At 46.7% G+C, this 21566-nt stretch overlaps 1 protein-coding gene across 4 annotated transcripts in view; it reads left to right on the forward strand.

The window, feature by feature from the left end:
* The first annotated feature begins 2486 nt into the window (after positions 1-2486).
* LOC119977295 (protein diaphanous homolog 3-like) overlaps positions 2487-21566 on the forward strand; it is a 729004-nt gene continuing 709924 nt past the window's right edge. For all 4 annotated transcript variants that reach the window (XM_038818049.1, XM_038818051.1, XM_038818050.1 and 1 more), the window contains exon 1: positions 2487-2815. In XM_038818049.1, the coding sequence (XP_038673977.1) occupies positions 2666-2815 (150 nt within the window). In that variant the 5' untranslated portion in view covers positions 2487-2665. The remainder of the gene's footprint in view (positions 2816-21566) is intronic.

Below are 21566 nucleotides of genomic sequence, written 5' to 3' on the forward strand. Positions count from 1 at the left end.
CTCTGTTCGGAGAAAATCAAGTTCATCATGAGAGGGTCAATGTTAGGGTTCACCCTGAGGTGGCAACCGTCCGTCGACTTCTTTGCGGAAAATTAATCGGCAGTAGAAGGGGGTGGGGGGGTTAGTTTAGCTTAGAGTAGGGGGTTAATAAAGGTGGGACCTGTAAGGGAGGAAGATGGCTTTTGCACTATGTTTATAGATTCATGTACATTGTTTATTTTGTTTTTGTTGTAAAACTAAAAATACCTCAATAAAATGTTTATTAAAAAAAAGAAAGGTCACTCCAAGTGCACAACAAGTAACCCTGTGTTTACTAACTTCCTTTATAAGTGGTATTTGACCTGTGATGGGCTTTGCTTAATTGGAGGCAGAGAAGATACAAGTTAGTCGTAAAAAGGATTTCCTTCTATTTTAAGAAATGTTTAACTTTTCGTTGAAAACCTATTTTCTGCCATTTTAATGTGTTTCATCCTGTGTTAAGAATAAAGTTTATTTTTATATAAAAGTGACCTATTAGTCAGTGGAATCACTCCTGGAGTTATGTATCCTTTCCTCAGTTTAAAATTAAAAAAAAAAATGTTGGGGTTTTGATCCAGTATCATAACAAATACTGCAATCAGCACCACGGTAGCATTGTGGATAGCACAATTGCTTCACAGCTCCAGGTTCGCTTCCGAACTTGGGTCACTGTCTGTGCGGAGTCTGCACATCCTCCCCGTGTGTGCGTGGGTTTCCTCCGGGTGCTCCGGTTTCCACCAACAGTCCAAAGATGTGCAGGTTAGGTGGATTGGCCATGATAAATTGCCCTTAGTGTCCATGCCCTTAGTGTTGGGTGGGGTTACTGGGTTAAGGGGATAGGATGGAGGCGTTGACCTTGGATAGGGTGCTCTTTCCAGGAGCCGGTGCAGACTCGATGGGCCGAATGGCCTCCTTCTGCACTGTAAATTCTATGATCTATTCTATGAACTCCTTTTCAACTCGACGGAAGACGAGTACCCGCTAGTGGAGGAAGAATGCCTGCTAGTGGAATCAACTGGTTTCAACCAGCTGAGGCCCACTGTCTACTAACTATGGATCAGCTGGGTTTAAGCCAGCTGGTTTCAACTGTCTGCTATCTGTGGATCAGCTGGTTTTGAACCTGCCAAAGGCAACTATGCCTTAACAGTAATCAACCTGATTACAGCCTGCCAGGGCGGCCCTGTGCACTGACTGGGGATCAACTGTGGTTCAACTTTCCAAAAACACAGTTGCTAACAGGTCTGGTGGCTATTTTTTCGAGGGTGGGGGAAGCAAAGGGTTTGGGAGCAAACCAGGACTGGGATGGAGCAGAGCAGAGTGCCAAGGGTGGGGGTAGTGAGCAAAGTCAAGGCTGCCAGGTAGAGAACTGAGCTGAGGATACAGTCGGGAGTTTCATAGAATCTCTAGTGAATAAGGCCATTTGGCCCATCGAGTCTGCACCGACCCTCCGAAAGTGTACCTGACCTTGGTGCACTCCTTTGCCCTATCCCCGTAACCCCACATGCATTGATCATGCCCAACCCACCTAACCTGCGTATCGTTAGACGTTAAGGGACAAATTTAGCATGGACAATCCATCTAACCTGCATATCTTTGGACTGTGGGAGGAAATTGGTGCATCCAGAGGAAATCCACGCAGACACGGGGAGAATGTGAAAACTCCCCATCGTCACACAAGACCGGAATCGAACTCGGGTTCCTGGCTCTGTGGGGCTGCAGTGCTAACTAATCATTATACTGGAAGTGTTTAATTAGCATTCCTAATTTAAAGGACTGTGCTTGAAGTATGTCTCCAGTCCCAAATAATTCAGTGTCGATAACATTTCAAGTCCAGGACATTGACCCCAAGTTTATGTACTTATAGCCCCTGCCAGGCATCATCTATCAACCATTTCCGACTCACAGTAACTTCCAGATTCGAGTGTTATTTTGGCTCCCTGGCAGCCGTGATGTACTGAGGTCATCAATAGCAACAGTGTTATTGCCACCGCAAAGTTTGGGCTATTCACTCCTTTCCTGGTGCAGTGTCTGCACTTGGTTTCATAATGACCCTGTTGAAGCACATTTTATCAGCCGAACGGCGAATCATCGGTTCCTGTCAAGTTACCTTTAGTTTTCCATGACGAAAGAAAAATAATTACGTAATAACGTTTCTGTTCATGCATAGGCAGCAGTTTGGCAATCTTGCCTTTTTAGTTTTATCACACGAAAAGGAAGCCAGGATCGAGAGGGGGAAGGCCGGTCAGCGACGCACATGGACAACTCTGCCTGAAAATCCTGACAGCGCGCGCGAGCGGCGGCCGTTAGCCATGACGTCATGGCCCCACCCAGCTTGCTTTCCGATTGGTCAACTGTGCGACTGATTTGATTGGTTCAGGTGGCGACGGCGGGTTATTCGCTCTCAATTGGAGCGGGGGTGGAAAAAGCCGCCAACTGAGAGTGAGTGCAGGAAGCACGGCGCGGTGGACAGATTTGCTCGCGCCGGTACCGTGAGGCAGTTGCGCGCGGTGAGTGTGAGCCGGTTGTCACCGGAGCCTGCTTTTCTCCTGCCCCTGCCCCGCCCGGATCAGCGAGGTTGAGCAGGAATAAACCGAGTTGACCAGGTCTGGGGGAATTTTCTTCCAAAACAAGAGTGAATTAAATAAACATGGAGCGATATAATCGTCAGCGCCCCAACTCCCCCCATGGCGGAGAGAGCAGTGCCCATCGGAAGAAAATGCTGGCAGCTCCTGGTCTCTGCGACAGGGAGGCCACCCCTGGGCCGCAGCGTGAAGACACAGAGAGGAGGAACAAATTCGTAAGTACTTCAACAAACTTTAGTTTCATTCACGTCGGACAGTTTTGCTTTGGGGAGTGATCTACTGTATTCAGACATTGCATACTCGGAACTCAAAGTGGAAACTTTAACCACAGGCACAGGTGATTTCTCATAGATTTCTCATAGAATTTACAGTGCAGAAGGAGGCCATTCGGCCCATCGAGTCTGAACCGGCTCTTGGAAAGAGCAACCTACCCAAGGACAACACCTCCACCCTATCCCCATAACCCAGTAACCCCACCCAACACTTAGGGTGATTTGGACACCAAGGGCAATTTAGCGTGGCCAATCCACCTAACCTGGACATCTTTGGACTGTGGGAGGAAACCCACGCACACACGGGGAGGATGTTCAGACTCCGCACAGACAGTGACCCAAGCCGGAATCGAACCTGGGACCCTGGAGCTGTGAAGCAGTTATGCTATCCACAATGCTACTGTGCTGCCCCTTGGTGCTGGCAGGAGCCTGCACCAATATCCAAAAATGCGTGGCAACTTGGATCTTAAACTTTACGTAATTTTTATTTTACAGTTAGCCTACTCGTTTAAATACATCGCCATGATGTCGTATTGATGTTTTTGTACATAACATTGTTGTCCAAATTTATGATTTAGATATTTTATTTTTAGTTTCGTAGTGTGGATTAATCTGCAAGAACAAAGATGTGGTGATATGCGGTATAACTGGAGGAAGGAGGCTGCCTCTCTTTCCCTGGAAGTTGTTGTCTATGTTGACAGTTCAGCTGACTTTGACAGGAGTTGCTTGGCTCGGCTCTGACTACTTAGTCTTCTGCAATCCTTTTTGTCAGGCAATAATGGGGTCGCTAACTAAAATAAATCAGTCTTTCAATCAATCAAACGACCATGTATCAGTATTTAGAAGAATATCCGTTTCTTCTCCCGGGTGTCCCATTCAACATGTACCCTTCCACCAACGTTATCAGATTATGTGATCATTACCATAGTGCTATTTGTGGATCCTTGCTGTGCGCCCGTCCACCTAACCCGCACATCTTTGGACTGTGGGAGGAAACCGGAGCACCCGGAGGAAACCCACGCACACAGGGGGAGGACGTGCAGACTCCACACAGACAGTGACCCAGCCGGGAATCGAACCTGGGACCCTGGAGCTGTGAAGCATTTATGCTAACCACCATGCTACCCTGCTGCCCTTTAATTCACTTATCTTTATTGTCACAAGTAGGTTTACATTAACACTAATGAAGTTACTGTGAAAAGTCTGTTCGGGTACACAGAGGGAGAATTCAGAATGTCCAAATTTCCTAATACCACGTCTTTCGAGACTTGTGCAGCTACTGTGCTGCCCTGTAGTGGCTATCTTATATTTGTTCCTAGTCTTAGACTCATCAACGTTTTGACGTACAAGGTACATGGAGGTAGGGAAGAGACAGTGGCTAGACAACAGCCAGTCGACTCCATACTGGAGAAAGACCGGCAATACTCCGAGGCCCAGACCATAGAGCTCTTGGCGGAAAGGAAAAAGCTACAAATGAACTTTGATCTTCTCTCCATGAGGAAAGCAGTGCACCAACTCCGCCATCACTGGGGACCCTGTACTAGCACGGAAACAAAGTCTGCTGCCTTCTGGCTCACCAGCTGAGAAAGCAGACAGCCACAAGGGAAATCGCTCAGATTAGAGACAGCAAAGGCAAACTAGGCAGAAAAAGTCAGGGGCATTTGGGACCTTCTACCAGGGGCTATAGACCTCCAAGGCTCCAACAGGGGACATGCCAGTTGTGGGGAAGATAGAAAACAGGGGCTGGATGCACCACTAGAACTAGGAGAAGTGATGGAGAGTATTAACCCCAGGCCGGCACGGAAGGTGCCGGGACCAGACTGGTTCCTGGCCGACTTCAACAAATAATTTGCAATGGCACTTGCCCCGCACCTGCACCCTGCCGCCTCAATCTCGCTGATACTCTAGAAAGGCAAAGATCCAACAGAATGCGGGTCTTGCAGAACCATTTTGCTGCTACATGTGGTCGTGAAAATACTGGCCAAGATCCTACCCAGGAGATGCGAGGACTGCGTACCAGAGTGGTAGCAGAAGACCAGACGAGCTTTGTCAAAGACAGACAGCTAACATTGAGCATAAGGTGCCTGCTGGATGTAATAATCACCCAATCTGTGAGAGAATGCCAGAGATGATCATCTTCCTGGACAAAGAAAAGGCCTTCGACAGAGTCGAATGGAAGTACCTCATAGAGGTACTAGAGCAGTTCGAGCTTGGAGCAGGGTTCAGTGCCTGGGTGAAACTCCTGTACAGTAGGGGCGGCACAATGGTCAGTGGTGCTGCCTCACAGTGCCGAGGACCCAGGTTTGATCCCGGCCCTGGGCCACTGTCCATGTTGAGTTTGTACATTCTCCCCGTGTCAGTGTCCACATGTTTTGGGCATGTCCCAGACTTGTCGGGTTTTGGAAAGTCTTCGAGGCAATGTCCAAGATTGTGAGGGTAGAGCCATGCTCAAGAGTGGCAGGGTATCGGACCAGCCAGAACGATTCATGGGAAGAGGGCCGACGCTCTTGCCTTTGCTTACCTAATCGCCCGCTGAAGAAGAATCCTGCTTGGCTGGTGATCAGCAACACCATCCAGAGCTGTGGTAATATGTGGAATTAGTGGTGAGAACAGTAGTGTGCCACTATGCAAAGTAAGGTTAGAGAGTCCAGTGAGAAGTGCTGCGAGGAGTAATCGTAGAATTACTGTTTCAGGAGTACAAAATTATCCTCGGCAATGACGTTGTTCGGTCACAGATAGGAAGGAGCACAGCCTATTGTGCTTGAAAGGCCAGTGGAAATTCAAACTACTGAAATGTTGCAAGAAGCATATCCAGGAGTTTCCTGATTGTGTGGTAACCAGATCACAAAGCCACAGATTGAGGCAGGAGGAAGAGAACTTGAGGAGTGCCGATAGGGAGGCTGAGGCTCAGTTGTCGGAAACCATATTTGATCAGATGGTTGGTAAAGAACAAAAGCAGGTGGTGGATGACGTGGATATCTTTACCTCAAGCAAGTTGATTAAATTGCAACAGAAAGATTCAGAGAAAGCAGTTATATCAGAAAGCATAAATGGAAAGGAATCCGAGTGTACACCTGAATGTTATTACGTTACAAATAATGTATTAATGTGACCGTTACATACTCCAGCAGATGAAAAATGGGCAAACATTCATCGTGGTATTACTAGTGGGTCATAGAAAGGATATTTTGTGGGCAGCACGATGGGGTTAGCACTATTGCCTCATAGCTCCAGGGACCTGAGTTCAATTCCGGCTTCGGGTGACTGTGAAATTTGCACTTATCCCCGTGTCTGCGCGCGTTTCCTCCCACAGTCCAAAGATGTGTAGGTTAGATGAATTGGCCATGCTAAATTGTTCTGTCCAAACTAAATGGGATTTCTGCGTTATGTGGATTGGATGGAGACTTCGGCTTAAGTAGGGTGCTTTTTCCAAGGGCACCTCCCACCAAACCCCCAAACAGCAGCCCGCATGTTAACATAAACAAATAACAAAAAGGAATAGGGAATCGCCCATAGTCACCATTAACACAAACAGTCCCCCGCCCCCCCCTAATATTCAATGTAATCCAATTCTCAAAAGTGCATAATGAATAAAGCCCATGAATTGTAGAACCCCCTCCAACCTTTCCCTCAGTTAAAATTTGACCTTCTCAGGCGTCAAGAATTACAGCAGGTCCCCCGCCATACCAGGGCACAGGGTGGAGAGGTTAATCTCCATCCCGACAGGATCCACCTTCGGGTGATCAACGAGGCGAAGGCTACAACATCTGTCTCCGCACCTGTTTCCAACTCCGGCTGGTCCAACACCCCGAATATGGCCTCCCAAGGGCCCAGGTCCAGTTTCACATGCACCACTTTAGAGATTACCCTAAAAACCTCCTTGTAATCCTCCAACTTTGGACAGGACCAAAACATATGAATTTGGTTTGTGGGGCACCCCCCTGCAACATTCACACATATCTTCTACCCCCTCAAAGAGCCGGCTTATGCTCGTCCTTGTAAGGTGTGCTGTATACAGCACCTTCAGCTGTATCAGCCCCAACCTCACACACGAGGTGGAGGCGATCACCCTCCGGAGCGCCTCACACCAGAACCCCTCCTCCATACCCTCTCCCAACTCTTTCTCCCACTTTGCCTTGATCCCATCCAGCGGTGCCTTCTCCTTCCAAAATAGCCCCTGACTTCTGACACTACCCCTTTCTCCAGTCCCGCTGTCGTCAGCACTTCCTCCAGCAATGTGGAAGCCAGCTCTACCGGGAAGCTCTGTATCGACTTTCTGGAAAAGTCTCAAACCTGCATGTATCTAAATATTTTGCCCTGCTCCAGCCCACACTTTGCTCCCAGCTCCTTCAATCCAGCAACCCGACCCCCAAGGAACAAATCTTTTAATTCCTTTCTCCTCCTATCTCTGAAAATTTCCATCCCACTTCCCTGGCTCAAATCTATGGTTCCCCGAATCGCCATTTTTCTTGACCCTGCTCTCAACCCGAAGTGCTGGTGAAACTGCCTCCAAATTCTCAACAAAGCGATTACTACCGGACCTCCTGAGTATCTCCCCGGCGCTGTCACGAGAGGTACTGTTGCTAGCGTCGTCAATCCCGACCCCCGACACAAACTCTCCTCCATTCTGACCCACTGGGAATCAACCCCTCTGACCCAGCTCCGTACCTTCTCCACATTCGCTGCCCAGTAATAATACATCATGTTTGAAAGACCCAAACCCCCTGTCTGCCTTCTTCTCTGTAGTAGCACCGTACTAATTCTGGCCATCATCCCTCCCTATATGAACAAGGTAATCATCCCTTAAATTTCTAAAAATGCCTTTGGCAGGAAAATCGGCAGGCATTGGAAAATAAACTGAAATCGCGGCAACAAGATCATTTTAGCCACCAGTGACCGAGGAAGACCAACCAATCTTGCCAGATCAGCTTTCACCCTCGCCACCAAACTAGAAATGGTGTACCTACGGAGCACCCCCCAATCCTGAGCAACCTGCACCCCCAGGTATCTAAAGTGCCCTGCGTAATGGCAGCCCCCCCCCGCCGAGGCACCACAAAATATTCACTCTTTTCTAGATTTGATTTGTACCCTGAGAAAGACCTAAACTCCCAAAGCAGCTCCAGTATTCCTGCTATTGATACACCGTCCCACGGTGGAGAGAAAAGTATTCAGAGTTGATGTTATTTGTGCGGACACTCGCCCTCTGCTCCTTTATACAGTGGCTTTACCCAGTCCACAGATCTCGGTCCGATCCCAAATTGCTCCAGAACTGCCATCAAGTACCCCAATTCTACTCGGTCAAACGCTTTCTCAGTGTCCAATGTCGCAACCACCTCTGTTTCCTCTCCTTCCGCTGGTGCCGTAACCACGTTTAATGCCCTCCTAATGTTCGAAAAGAGCTGCCTCCCTCTCACAAACCCCGTCTGATCTTCACCTCTCACCTCCTTCAACCTACCTACCAGTACCTTCGTCAATATCTTCGCGTTCACGTTTAAAAGTGATAGTGACCTAAACGACCTACACTTCGTTGGATCCTAATCTCTTTTAAGCAACAGGGAAATCTATGCCTGCACCAAAGTTTGTGGTAACACCCCCTCACCCCTTCCCAAACATCCCCACCATCAGCGGTACCAACTTATACTCCAGCCCATCTAGAAATTCCTGCATCTCCCTGCCTCCCCCAGGTGGCTCTAACCTGTACAACCTCTCAAAGAATTTCTTAAAGACCTTGTTAATCTGATCTGGAGCTACCACCAACTTCCCTGCCCTGTCCCGCACCTGGACAATTTTCCTTGCCACAGCTTCCCTCCAGAGCTGACCTGCCAAAATACTTCTCTCCATGCTCGTAAACTGCACCCCTTGCTCACCTCAACTGGCATACCACCTTCCTGGTAGATAGTCGGTCAAAGCTCTCCTATAGTTCCTTCCTCTTTTCCAACTTCACTGGGTTCCCATCTTCTGCATACCTCCTATTTAATTCTAGCATCTCATCTGTTACCTTCTGACGCTCCGACCTCTCCTCTTTGTCTAGCCTAGCCGTGAACAAGATCACCTCATCCCTCACCACCGTCCTTAGAGCCTCCCAGACATCCGCCTTCGACATCTCACCTGTGCAGTTGAAACCTACATATTCCTCGATTACTTTTTCAATTTTGTCACAGAACCTTCGGTCCCCAAACAATCCTACATCTAACTTCCACCCTTGTCTCTGTACCACCCCCTTCTCCAGTACCATATCCAAGCAATGCGGAGCATGATCTGATATTGCAACGGCCGAGTACTCCGACCCCTTAACCCCAGCCAGCAGCGTCTTCCCCACCACAAAAAAGTTGATCTGCGAGTATACCTTGTGGACTGCTGAGAAAAGCGGGTGCATGAACCTCAAAGGGTCTACTAAACCCCCCCCCCCCCCTCTACCATTAGCCTAGCCAACGCCTTCGCCCAGCTTAACACCTTCTCCTTCACATGGTATTTATGGAAGCTGATAATTACTGGTCTTGGCGGCTTAATTACTCATTAACGATCAATGAGCTCGGTCCAGTTCATACCGGGTGGGATATTCACCCTCCCCCATCAACTCCGCCAGCATCTTAGCAAAGTACTCTGGCCTTGAGCCCTCTGCCCCTTCGGGCAAGCCCACAATCCTGGGATTGTGCCGCCTCGAACAGTTTTCCATGTCCTCGAGCTTTGCTCAGAATCCTCTGTTGACCTCTACCACCCTCCGCAGCTCTTCCCCCATCAAGGTGAGCTGGTTGCTGTGCTGCGACACGGCCTTCTCCACTTCCTTCATCCTTTCACCTTGTTCTCTCACCTCGGCTGATGTTTTTGCCACAGCTACCTTCACCGGGGTGATTGTCTCCTCCACCAATGATTTCAGTGCGACCACCATCTCCTTCCTCAAAGTCTTCATGTGTCTCGCAAACTGCTTCTCCAGCTCCACAGCCGTCATCTTAGTCATCTTTTCCACCGTATGTAGTGCGGCCCCACCACGCGGTCCGGCATCTGCCATCTTGTCAGCGCTTTTACTGGTCCTCTCACTCGACGCGAACCTGCGTTTCCTCTCCTCTTAACAGCTGTTTTAGGCATCCTTTAACGAGTTATAATTTTACCCATTCTACAATATTTAAATAAAAAATAAAATAAAAAAAATAATTTAAAACATTTTCAAAAATAAAAAAATCTCTTTCCCCGGGACCGGACTTCAAACTTCTCAATCATCCATTTTCAGCAGGAGCCACACAATGTCCTCTACTCTCCCCCTACATTGCGTCCTGGGTTCGGGCCTGACGCCTTGACTGCCGTGCCTCGTGTCAAGCTCCACCCCCGCTGCTCACTTCGGGCTCCATGCCCCGGCTCCAGACACTCCTGCGGGGCTCCCCACCCACTCCAAACTGTCTTGACCTGGTGCCCGTTCCTCGGGCCCCAAAGGCTGAAGATATTTGAATTGGAAAAAAAAACAATGGGACAAACCCCTGAAAAAGACAGAAATATCACGGGCTGGCAGGAGCCTCTTAATGTGGCTGCTTCGCTTGCGAGCGCCACTGAAAGTCCACTGTATGGATTCTATGATGAGGTTCCAGTAGGGGGTCATTTAGGACTAAGGAAAACTCAAACGAAAAATGAAAAATAATTTTATTGGCTTGGGCTACATCAGGATGTAGTTGAATTTTGTCGCACATGTCAGGTAATAGGGAAATTTCAAGCAGTACTCATATCGGTTCATACTGATTCCAGCATTTGAGGAACTTTTCTAGAGTCCTGATTGATTGTGTGCGACTCCTACCTGATACCAAAAATGGGAATTGAGTATCTGTTGACCATAGTGGATTTTTCTACTCGATTTCTGGAAGCAATTCCATTAAGAAACATTACATCCAAGAGGATTGTAGAGGACTGAACCAATTTGTTTTACTAGATACAGATTATATACTCAATCAGATTGTTGAAGTTATTCAAAGAAGTTATGGATAGTTTAGGAGTAAAGCAATTGAATCATTTTGGATCACAAGGGACATTAGAAAGATGGCATCAAACTCCTAAAGACCATGTTGAAGGCCTACAGTCAGGATTATCCAGAGGATTGGGATAAAGGAATTCCATTTGCAATAAGGATGTACCTAATTAAGCAACTAAATTTAGTCCATTTGAATTGATTGTTGTTCATGAGATGAGAGGACCACTTAAATTGACCAGATAAAATGATGAGTCAGCTTTTTGGAGACTACATTGTTGGATTGTGTCAAACTTAGGGAGAGATTGACTGGGCTGGTGAGTTAGCTAGAAAGCATTTAACAGTGTCACAACATGAAGAAAGAGGCAGATAAGAAATCAAAAAACTTGTTATGTTAGTGGGGAGGAAGTAGTAATGTTATTAATGGTAGGTGAACCATTAGAAGCAAGATTTAATGGGCCTTAACAAATTCAAAGGAAATTAAGTGAGGTGAATTATTTGATGATCATGCCAGACAGAAGAAAAACTGTCATGTTAATATACTCGAAAGGTATTGCCATATGAGTGTCCCTTTAAGAAAGGTTTTGTTTGACCACATGGCTTGTAGCACAGCTTTAGTTATGTCATTTGTGAGTGGAGCTGGGTGTGACTTTCAGGTGAGAAGGGCTTTAGGTTTTTGGGTTTCAGTTTTGGTTTGTTGCTTTTGTTGCTCATTGTGTTTGTACTTAATTTGCTCTGCTTAATCGCCTTGCTCTAGAGTCGCCAGGTATCTTTATGATACCACCACGAGGTTCAAGTTCAAGTGCTGATCAATAACTCAATACACCAGTTAGTAAGTTTCAAATCAAAACACATTTATTATATACACAGTCAATCACTACTCGTGCATAAAACACTACTTACTAGACTATCTCTAACACTAAAAGGCCAATACTTAGCTTTGGAAAGGCCCACCAGGTCAGGGAACAATGGCCTTTTGTTCGATTCTGAGTCTGCAGGCTTCAAGCTTGTATGGACTAGTAGCTAGGAGCGCCTATCTCGTAGCGTGCGTTGACTGGACACTTACTTGGTTGGTGCAGCTGCTAGACAGGTCTCTCGTTGTTGAGAGTCACGGTCAAGAGTTGTTTCGAGCTGCTGAGAGACCCTGCCAAGAAGGACAAACTGAACTTGGGGACTCTATTTTATAGTCCCCAGGGGCTTCGCGCCCTTTTGGGCGGACCCCGGACTTGGTTCCAAGTGATTGGACTAAGTTCTGATCACTTGGATGGATTTCTCCAATACTGGAGCTGTTCCCTGATCGCTGGGCGGTTCTTAGGTGTCCGTTGGCCTTCCTTTGTCTTGGCTCCTGCAGGCGCCGAGGAGTCTGGTTTGGTCTTGATTACTCTTAATGTTACCAATTGTTCCTGGGGATCGCTCATTAATGTGCAGATGGTTTTTGGTTTCGGTTCTGTCTGGGTTTCTTCAAGTCCTAATATACAGGAAACTTTGCACCTGCTTGTTTTCCTGCGCTTGGCCATTTCTCCCTGCATTCTTAGCGGATCTCCATTTTGGAATCGGGAAGTGGCCAACCCAGGTGGCTACACTTTGGACTGCAGAAAAAAAAGCAGTGTTTTCCTGTTTTCTCTGTTTTCATTTTAAAACTGTTCCAGTGAACTGAGAGCACATTGGGTTGGCAAACTGCCTTGATAGCTTTAAACATAGAGTTGCTTTCCGGAGCGTTTTGAGTCTGCTGGTTGGAGGCTGGATCTCAGGGAAAGAACCAGTTCCATTCAAGTGAGATTACAGTGTGCTGGGCCACACCTTTTAAAGGTATTTTGGTTTATTGGATTTTGTATTGAATTGGAACAGCTACTAAGGGGGATTGTAATTGACAACCACCTCTTGCTAACTTTTATATATGTTAACTACATTCTTAAAATTTTGTTTTGATAAAAACGTCGAGAAAGTCTGATGAATCACACCTGAAGTGAAGGCTCTTGTGCTCATCCCGGACTCATCCTCATCTCAGAACCAGGACTGGAGATGTACAATAACAGATCACCGCCATATACGGATACCTATGCGCCACCGCCCTCCCTCACTATCCCCTTCCATTTATTTGATCCCCTCAGCGCTATAGCCGAGGGCTCTATCGCCAGCGCAAACAGGAGGGAGGTCAGGATGTACCCCTGCCTCATTTCCCTATGCAGCGGAAATTACCCCAAACTCACCTCATTCATGGCCACACTGGTCTTTGGTTCCCTGCACAGCAATTTAACCCAAGCCACAAAGGCCAAATCTCTCCCAAACCACAAACAAATAACTCAACTCCACACGATCAAAAGCCTTCGATGCATCCAGTATCTCTCTCTGTCTCTCTCTGTCTCTCTCTGTCTCTCTCTGTCTCTCTCTGTCTCTCTCTGTCCTCTCTCTGTCTCTCTCTGTCTCTCTGTCTCTCTCTGTCTCTCTCTGGTCTCTCTCTCTGTCTCTCTCCTGTCTCTCTCTCTCTGTCTCTCTCTGTTTCTCTCTCTGTCTCTCTCTCTCTGTCTCTCTCTCTCTGTCTCTCTCTCTCTGTCTCTCTCTCTCTGTCCTCTCTCTCTCTGTCTCTCTCTCTCTGTCTCTCTCTCTCTGTCTCTCTCCTCTCTCTCTCTCTCTCTCTCTTCCCCCCCCCCCCTTCTGCCAGAGAAAGCAACATTTCACAGATGCCCCCCTCTCTCTCCTCTCTCTCTCTCTCTCTCTCTCTCTCTCTCTTCTCCCCCCCCCCTTCTGCCAGAGAAAGCAACATTTCACAGATGCCCCCTCTCTCTCTCTCTCTCTCTCTCTCTCTCTCTCTCTCTCTCTCTTCTCCCCCCCCCCTTCTGCCAGAGAAAGCAACATTTCACAGATGCCCTCTCTCTCTCTCTCTCTCTCTCTCTCTCTCTCTTCCCCCCCCCCCCCTTCTGCCAGAGAAAGCAACATTTCACAGATGCCTCATGTTCGACGACAACTGCTTGCCCTTTTGGAACCTCATCTAATCCTCCCCAATCGGTAGGCACACCTCCAACCCACGTGCAAACACCTTTACCAAAATCTTGGCATCCACATTTACAGAGATATTGGCCTATATGACCACACTCCACAGGGTACATTTACTTTTTTAGCAGCATTGAAATGGGTGCATGTCTGATCATCTCTGGCAGTGCCCCTTTAACCACCACGTCGTCAAACCGTTCCACCGACAGCGGCGCCACCATATCCATAAATTATTATGAAACTCCTCTGGGATCCAATCCGGCCCCGGTGCCTCACCCGTCTGCATCTTCCCTATCGACGCCCGAACCTCTTCCATCCCGACTGGTTCTCCCAGCCCTGACACCCCAACCTCCCCCAAAAATCCCTCGTGTCTGACCAATCTCCCAGGGGCTTCGATCTCTACAACGTTTTAAAACTCCTCAAATGCCTTGTCCACCTGTCCTGGTGCCCCCACCAACGCCCCTGCCGCATCTCAGACCCGAACAATCTCTTCCTGCTGGCAGACCTGGACCGCCAGCAATCGACTGGCTGTCCCCCATGCTCAAATACCGCTCCCTTCGCCCGCCTTAACTGCCGAACTGCCTTTCCTGTGGACAGAAGGTCAAACCTTGCCTGTAATTCCTTTCTCCTCACCAGAAGATCTGGAGTAGGATCCTCTGCATACCTTCCAATCACTTCCAAAACTCCCTCTACCAACTGCTGCTACTCCTCTCTTGCTTCCCTGTCCACCTGAGCCTTAAATGAGATGATCTCGCCCCTTACCACCACTTTCAACATCTCCCACACCACTGTCAGTGAGACCTCCCCGTTCCTATTAAATCCCACATAATCCTCAATCACCTGTCTCTCTCCTTTTGCACAAAAATTTGGATCCGCCAGCAGTCCCACATCCAACCTCCACACAGGCCCCCACTCCAACTGTGTTAACTGGTGCATATCCAAATTCGGCAACCAGCAACATCTTCTTAAACCCTACATTATCCAAATTCAGGGCGTACATGCTAACCAACACCACCAACCTCTCCTCCAAAGCACCCGGGTCAGCCACCCCTTCTCCATCTGAAACCTCACTCCCTTACCCACCAATATCCTGGGCCCTACGACCAATGCCGGAGTGGAACATCCAGCCCTTCCGAAGCCTCAGCTAGTCCTTCACCCTAAATTGGGTCTCTTGCAGCAGCATTATGTCGGCTTTCAAGCACTTCAAATGTGAGAAAACTCTCACTCCCTTCACTGGCCTCCCATGTTTCCGTTACCATAAGGACTGGAGATCTCCCACCCCTGCCATCAGACACACCTGCCACCCCTCGCCCCGGCCAATCGGCGGGACCCAGCCCTACCATAGTTATTATCAGCCCACTACCCCACTCCCCTTCCTCTCGAAACCACTTCTCCCTGTGTCAGCCCCACCGTTCACATCTCCCAGGCCCATCGAAACCTGTACATACAGGTTCCAACAGTTGCACCCACCCACCCCCCCCCCCCACCCACCCCATCGCTCCTGTTCACTAGCCAACTTACACTTGATAGCGAGTTGGCCCATGCCAGAATGCCCTTCCATCACATACCAAATACCAAAAAGAAAACCAACACAGGTCCCTCACACTCGGACCTTCCAAACCCCCGACACAATAGTCCTCCAAACAAAGAAGGAGCAAATCCCGTCCCAGGTAAATTTGAACGAAAGTGGGGAAAAATAAAAACCGCAGAATCCAAACTCAATTCAGTCCCAGTCCTTCAGCCTTCACGAATGCCTCCTCCTCCTCTGCCGAAAGTGGCTGTTTAGCACAGGGCTAAATTGCTGGCTTTGAAAGCAGACCAAGGCAGGCCAGCAGCACTGTTCAATTCCCGTACCAGCCTCCCCGAACAGGCGCCGGAATGTGGCGACGAGGGGCTTTTCACAGTAATTTCATTTGAAGCCTGCTTGTGACAAACACGATTTTCATTTCATTTCAAAGTGGTAGTCTCTGGAGTTGTGTGTGTGACCCTCAACTTCGGGTAGACTATCCCAAACCACAGGTTGCTTTTATACAACGCTGCCTTCTCCCAACCAAAAGCCGTCTGCTGTCTTGCCAGCTCCACCATGAGATCCTGGTATTTCTGAATACCACCACCTTCCCACCTGACCATTCAGCTTTGCTCATCTCAAAACCTTTTCCTTCACCTGGTGGCAATGACAGCAAACTATCACAGCTCTGGGTGATTCATTCGCATTTGGCTTTGGCTGAGGCAACCCATAAACCCTGTTCAGGTCATTAGAGGGAGGAGTCCTCCTTCTGATTGACAACATGCTTAAGGAGGATATCATTGGAGTGAGTTGCGGCGATTGGAGCTGATTGATTGGTACCAAAATGGAATGAAACATGATTGTGTGTGGACTATAGAAAGGTCTATGCAGTTACAAAGTCAGATTCGTACCCTATTCCTCGTTTTGAAGCCTATGTTGAAAAATTTGGACAAGCGCATTTTACTATCGAACGTGACTTAAAGCAAGTACATTTATCAGACGGGGTGAAGGAGTGTCACACGGGAGGATTTAAACTAGTTTGGCAGGCGGTTGGGAACCAAAGCAAAGGTGAATTAACTGAAGGGGAACTAGAGAGTCGGGCCAGTAAGACTCAAAGGAAGAGCAGGCAGAGTGTGGTTACTGCTCAAGGAGCGTCTGGTGGACTGTAGTGCATTTGTTTCAATGTGAGAAGTGCAACAGGTAAGGCAAATTAACTTAAGAGCTTGGATTAGTACTTGGAACTATGATGTTGTTGCCATTATAGAGACTTGGTTAAGGGAAGGACAGGATTGGCAGCTTAAAGTTCCAGGATACAAATGTTTCAGGCGGGATAGAGGGGCATGTAAAAGGGGTGGGGGAGTTGCACAACTGGTTAAGGTGAATATCACAGCTGTCCTGTGGGAGGACACCTCGGAGGCTCATACAGCGAGGCAATATGGGAAGAGCTCAGGAATGGGAAGGGTGTAGTCACAATGTTGGGTGTTTACTATAGGCCTCTCGAGAGTGAGTGGGAAATAGAGGAGCAGGTATGTAGACAGACTTTGGAAAGATGTAAAAGGAACAGGGTTGTTGTGGTGGATGATTTTAACTTCCCCTATATTGACTGGGACTCGCTTAGTGCTAGGAGCGTGAATGGGGTAGCATTTGTAAGCAGCATTCAGGAGGGCACCTTGAAACAGTATGTAGATAGTCCAACTAGGCAAGGGGCCGTACAGGACCTGGTATTGGGGAATGAGCCTAGCCAGGTGGTCGATGTTTCAGTCGGGGAGCAGTTCGGGAGCAGTGACCATAATTCAGTAAGCTTTAAGGTACTGATGGATTAAGATAAGTGTAGTCGTCAAATTGGGCGAAGACTAATTACAACAATATTCAGCAGGAGCTGAAGAACTTTGATTCTGTTGAGGCTGTTTGAGGGTAAATCAACACCTGACATGTGGGAGTCTTTCAGACATCAGTTGATTAGAATTGTGGACCGGCATATTCCTGTGAGGATGAAGGATCTATATGACAAGTTTGTAGATTGGGGGCAGATGTTTAAGGGCAAATCAACATCTGGCATGTGGGAGGCTTTCTGGTGTAAGTTGATAGGAATTCAGAACCGGCACGGACTGGCAATGTTTGGGAACCTTGGATACGAAAGATACTGTGAGCCTAGTCAAAAAGAAAAAGGAAGCATTTATCAAGGCGAGGAGGCTGGGTACACACGAAGCAAGGGTGGAATACAAGGAAAGTAGAAAGAAACTTAAGCAAGGAGTTAGGAGGGCTAAAAGGCGGTCACGAAAAATCATTGGCCAGCAGGATTTAAGAAAAATCCAAAGGCTTTTTATACAGATATAAAGAACAAGAGGGTAGCCAGGGAGAGTGTTGGCCCACTCTAGGACAGAGGAGGAAATCTACGCATGGAGCCAGAGGAAATGGGCGAGGTATTAAATGAGTACTTTGCGTCATTATTCACCAAAGAAAAGGACTTGAAAGATGATTAGTCTGAGGAAGGGTGTGTAGATAGTTTGGGACATGTTGAGATCAAAAAGGAGGAGGTATTGGGTGTCTTGAAAAAACATAAGTTGATAAGTCCCTAGGGCCTGATGGGATATACCCCAGGATACTGCGAGGGGCTAGGGAGGAAATTACTGGGGCCAAAAAGAGAAATCTTCGTATCCTTACTGGCAACAGGGGAGGTCCCAGAGGATTGGAGAATAGCCGATGTTCTTTGTTTAAGAAGGGTAGCAAGGATAATCCAGATAATTACAGGCCGGTGAGCCTTGCGTCAGTGGTAGGGATATTATTGGGGAGGATTCTTCGAGACAGGATGTACTCCCACTTGGAAATAAGTGGACGTAAGTGAGAGACAACATGGTTTTGTAAAGGGGAGGTTGTGTCTCACTAACCTGATCGAATTTTTGGAGGAAGTGGCAAAGATGATTGATAAGGGTAGGACAGTGGATGTTGTCTACATGGACTTCAGTAAGGTCTTTGACAAGGTCCTTCATAGCAGACTGATCCAGAAGGTGAATTCGCACAGGGTCTGATGTGAGCTGGCACGATGGATACAGGACTGGCTCGGTCATAGAAGACAAAGGGTAGCAGTGGAAGGTTGCATTTCTGAATGGAGGGCTGTGACTAGTGGCATTCCTCTGGGATGAATGCTGGGACCGTTGCTGGTTGTAATATATATAAATGATTTGGCGGAAAATGTTTGATTAGTAAGTTTGCGGAAGGCGCAAAGGTTGGTGGGATTGCGGATAGCGATGAGAACCGTCAGGGCTATAGATCGGTGGGAAACTTGTGCAGAGAGATGACAGATGGAGTTTAATCTGGACAAATGTGAGGTAATGCATTTTGGAGGTCTAATACAGATGGGAAATATACAGTAAATGGCAGAACCGTAAAGGGCATTGATAGGCAGAGGAATCTGGGTGTACAGGTCACTGCAAGTGGCAACGCAGGTGGAGAAAGAAGGCATACGGCATGCTTGCCTTTATCGGCAGGGGCATTGAATTTAAAAATTTGAAAGTCACGTTGCAGTTTTATAGAACCTTTTGTTGGGCCGTACTTGGAATATTGTGTTCAATTCTGGTTGCCTCATTGCCAGAGGGATATGGAGGCTTTGGAGAGGGTACAGAAAAGATTTACCAGGATGTTGCCATTAATTATGAGGACAGGTTGGAGAAACTTGGTTTGTTCTCACTGGGATGATGGAGGTTGACGGGGCGACCTGATAGTCTAGAAGATTATGACGGGCATGGACAGAGTAGATAGTCAGAAGCTTTTCCCAAGGTGGAATAGTCAATTACTAGGGGGTATAGGTTTAAGGTGCGAGAGGCAATGTTGAAAGGAGATGTACGAGACAAGTTTTTTTTTAACATTGAGTGTGGTGGGAGCCTGGAACTCGTAGTGGAAGCAGATACGATAGTGACTTTTAAGTGGCATCTTGACAAATACATGAATAGGATGGGAATGGAGGAGGAGGATCCTCTGTAACCAATGAGGATACGAAGATTTCTCTCGAGGCCCCAGCAATTTCCTCCCTAGCCCCTCGCAGTATCCTGGGGTATATACCATCAGGCCCTGGGGACTAATCTACTTATGTTTTTTCAAGACCCCCAATACTTCCTTTTTTTCATTCTTTCATCTTTCATTCTCACTCCACAGTATAAATATTCCCCACATTCTCTGACTGTTAGCTTTGACAAAGAGTCATTGTACTCGAAACGTTAGCTCTTTTCTCGCCCTACAGATGCTGCCAGACTTGCTGAGATTTTCCAGCATTTTCCCTTTTGGTTTCAGATTCCAGCATCCGCAGGATGGGAATGGAGGGTTATGGTTCCCGGAAGGGTAGGGAGTTTTAGTTCAGACGAGCAGCATGTTTGGTATAGGCTTGGAGGGCTGAAGGGCCTGTTCCTGTGCTATAATTTTCTTTGTTCTTTTGTAAGTACCAGAATCCATACTGTAACGCAAGTGTTACTGCATGCTATGTTGGTTTAAGCTGGATTGAGAGCTGTATGTTTTATTGCTTGTTCTTTAATGGGAAATTATATAGTTGCGTTCAAGGGTAATTGTAAGCTGTTATTTTTCAGGTTTGAAGTTAATAGTGTATTTATAATAAAGTTTTGTTTAAGAAATACCAAAACCCTATTTTTTTTTTCAGGCAATCACTCCTGGCGTGAATCGTATTTTTCCCCGCACAGCCTTAAAATAAACCACAATGTTGGGGTTTTGGTCCGGTATTCTCGCCACTGTTGGGGTCTGGTCTGGGATTGTAATAATTGTTATTGCTAGAAGCTTCCCCATTAGAGGTTAAACTGACAGACCTGTAGTTACTGGTTTTTCTTTACAGCCTATTTGAACAACTATGTGGGGTGTAATATTTGCAATTTTCCAATCTTCTGCCACCACTGCTGAGTCTAAGGAAGACTAGAAAAGTATGGCTGTTTTCTCCATCCGGCCTTAGTACCTGATCAACTGTACAGACAAGCAATGCAGTAAATCCTTATGAATTTTAATCGTGTAACAATGCATTTTCACAGGCTTCATTAGAAACAAAACGACTTATTGAATAGAATTGTACAGCAGCCACACAGCTGCTGCGAGCTCCCTGCATGTCTTCTGTCAAAGAGGGGACCCACCCCTTGGGGTGATTACCCACTCTCAATCCTGATTGGTATCCTAAGCCAGGTGACCCGTACTCTGCTATGTTGTCCTTTTTAAAAGGACAGTCACCATAAAACCCACCTCTTCACCATGACCTGCTCAGCTTCTTGGTCTGCAATACCTCAGATATGTCCCTGAAATGCCCTTGCTACTGATTATATGCCTCCAGAATACTAGTGATTTCAGCACCATCTGTGTAATAAATGGTTTAAGCGTTGCCTAAAACTAAACAATGGTACACTTTATAGTTTTAAAAAATGAATTGAGATGGTGACATTTTGACCAGAAAGGTATGAAACAGCCGCCTTTTACGAGCTGAAAAGTTTGTTTTGGATCAGTCTGTTAATGCATATTGGTCAGGCCTTGCTTAATTGAATCTATTTAATTTTCCCTGAATCCTGTGCCATGTATGTCCTTTACATAAATTTATAAGTGAGATTTGCAAGGTCCAGTTGATTTTGTGAGGAGTAGCATATGAACTACAAATGGTGGCACTAATTACCTTGTGTTTTAAATATACTTTGAGTGAGCAATCTGACATTTTGAGTATCAATTTGATAGAGCATGTCTGGTGCCTTATTGAATGAGACACGATTTCCGAAATTACTGAGACCAATTTCAAAAGACATACATTATATCTAAAAGCACTTTGGAGCTGCCCTAAACAATCTATGGAGCTGCCCTAAACAATCTATCATCTTTAAGAGTATTGGATTGTTGACACAGTTGTCAAAAATTGTATGAGTCTCTGAATGGATGCAAACTTTGTTGCAGCCACGACGCTGAATGATTATTTTATGCTGCTTGCATGCAATGCATTTAATTTAATGCTTGAAATCTGTGGAGTGGAGAAATTAGTTTGTATTTGCGGCTTGCAAATATTTAAAAAAATATTTAATTGACGCAGCAGAATTCCTGAAGTATTTCTCCTGGTATCCTTTTCTCAGAATCCATATATTCTGAAAGCAATGTACGTTCTAAATTAAATATTAAATTTGTAGATTGTACGTTGCTTTTTCCAAATTTAATATATAGTAAAAGTGCCATATACTTCATCTCAAGTTCATGATGTAAGAATTTGATATTCAATAAAT

Source organism: Scyliorhinus canicula, chromosome 14 (genome assembly GCF_902713615.1).
Source record: "Scyliorhinus canicula chromosome 14, sScyCan1.1, whole genome shotgun sequence".
NCBI classification, from domain to species: Eukaryota; Metazoa; Chordata; class Chondrichthyes; order Carcharhiniformes; family Scyliorhinidae; genus Scyliorhinus; species Scyliorhinus canicula.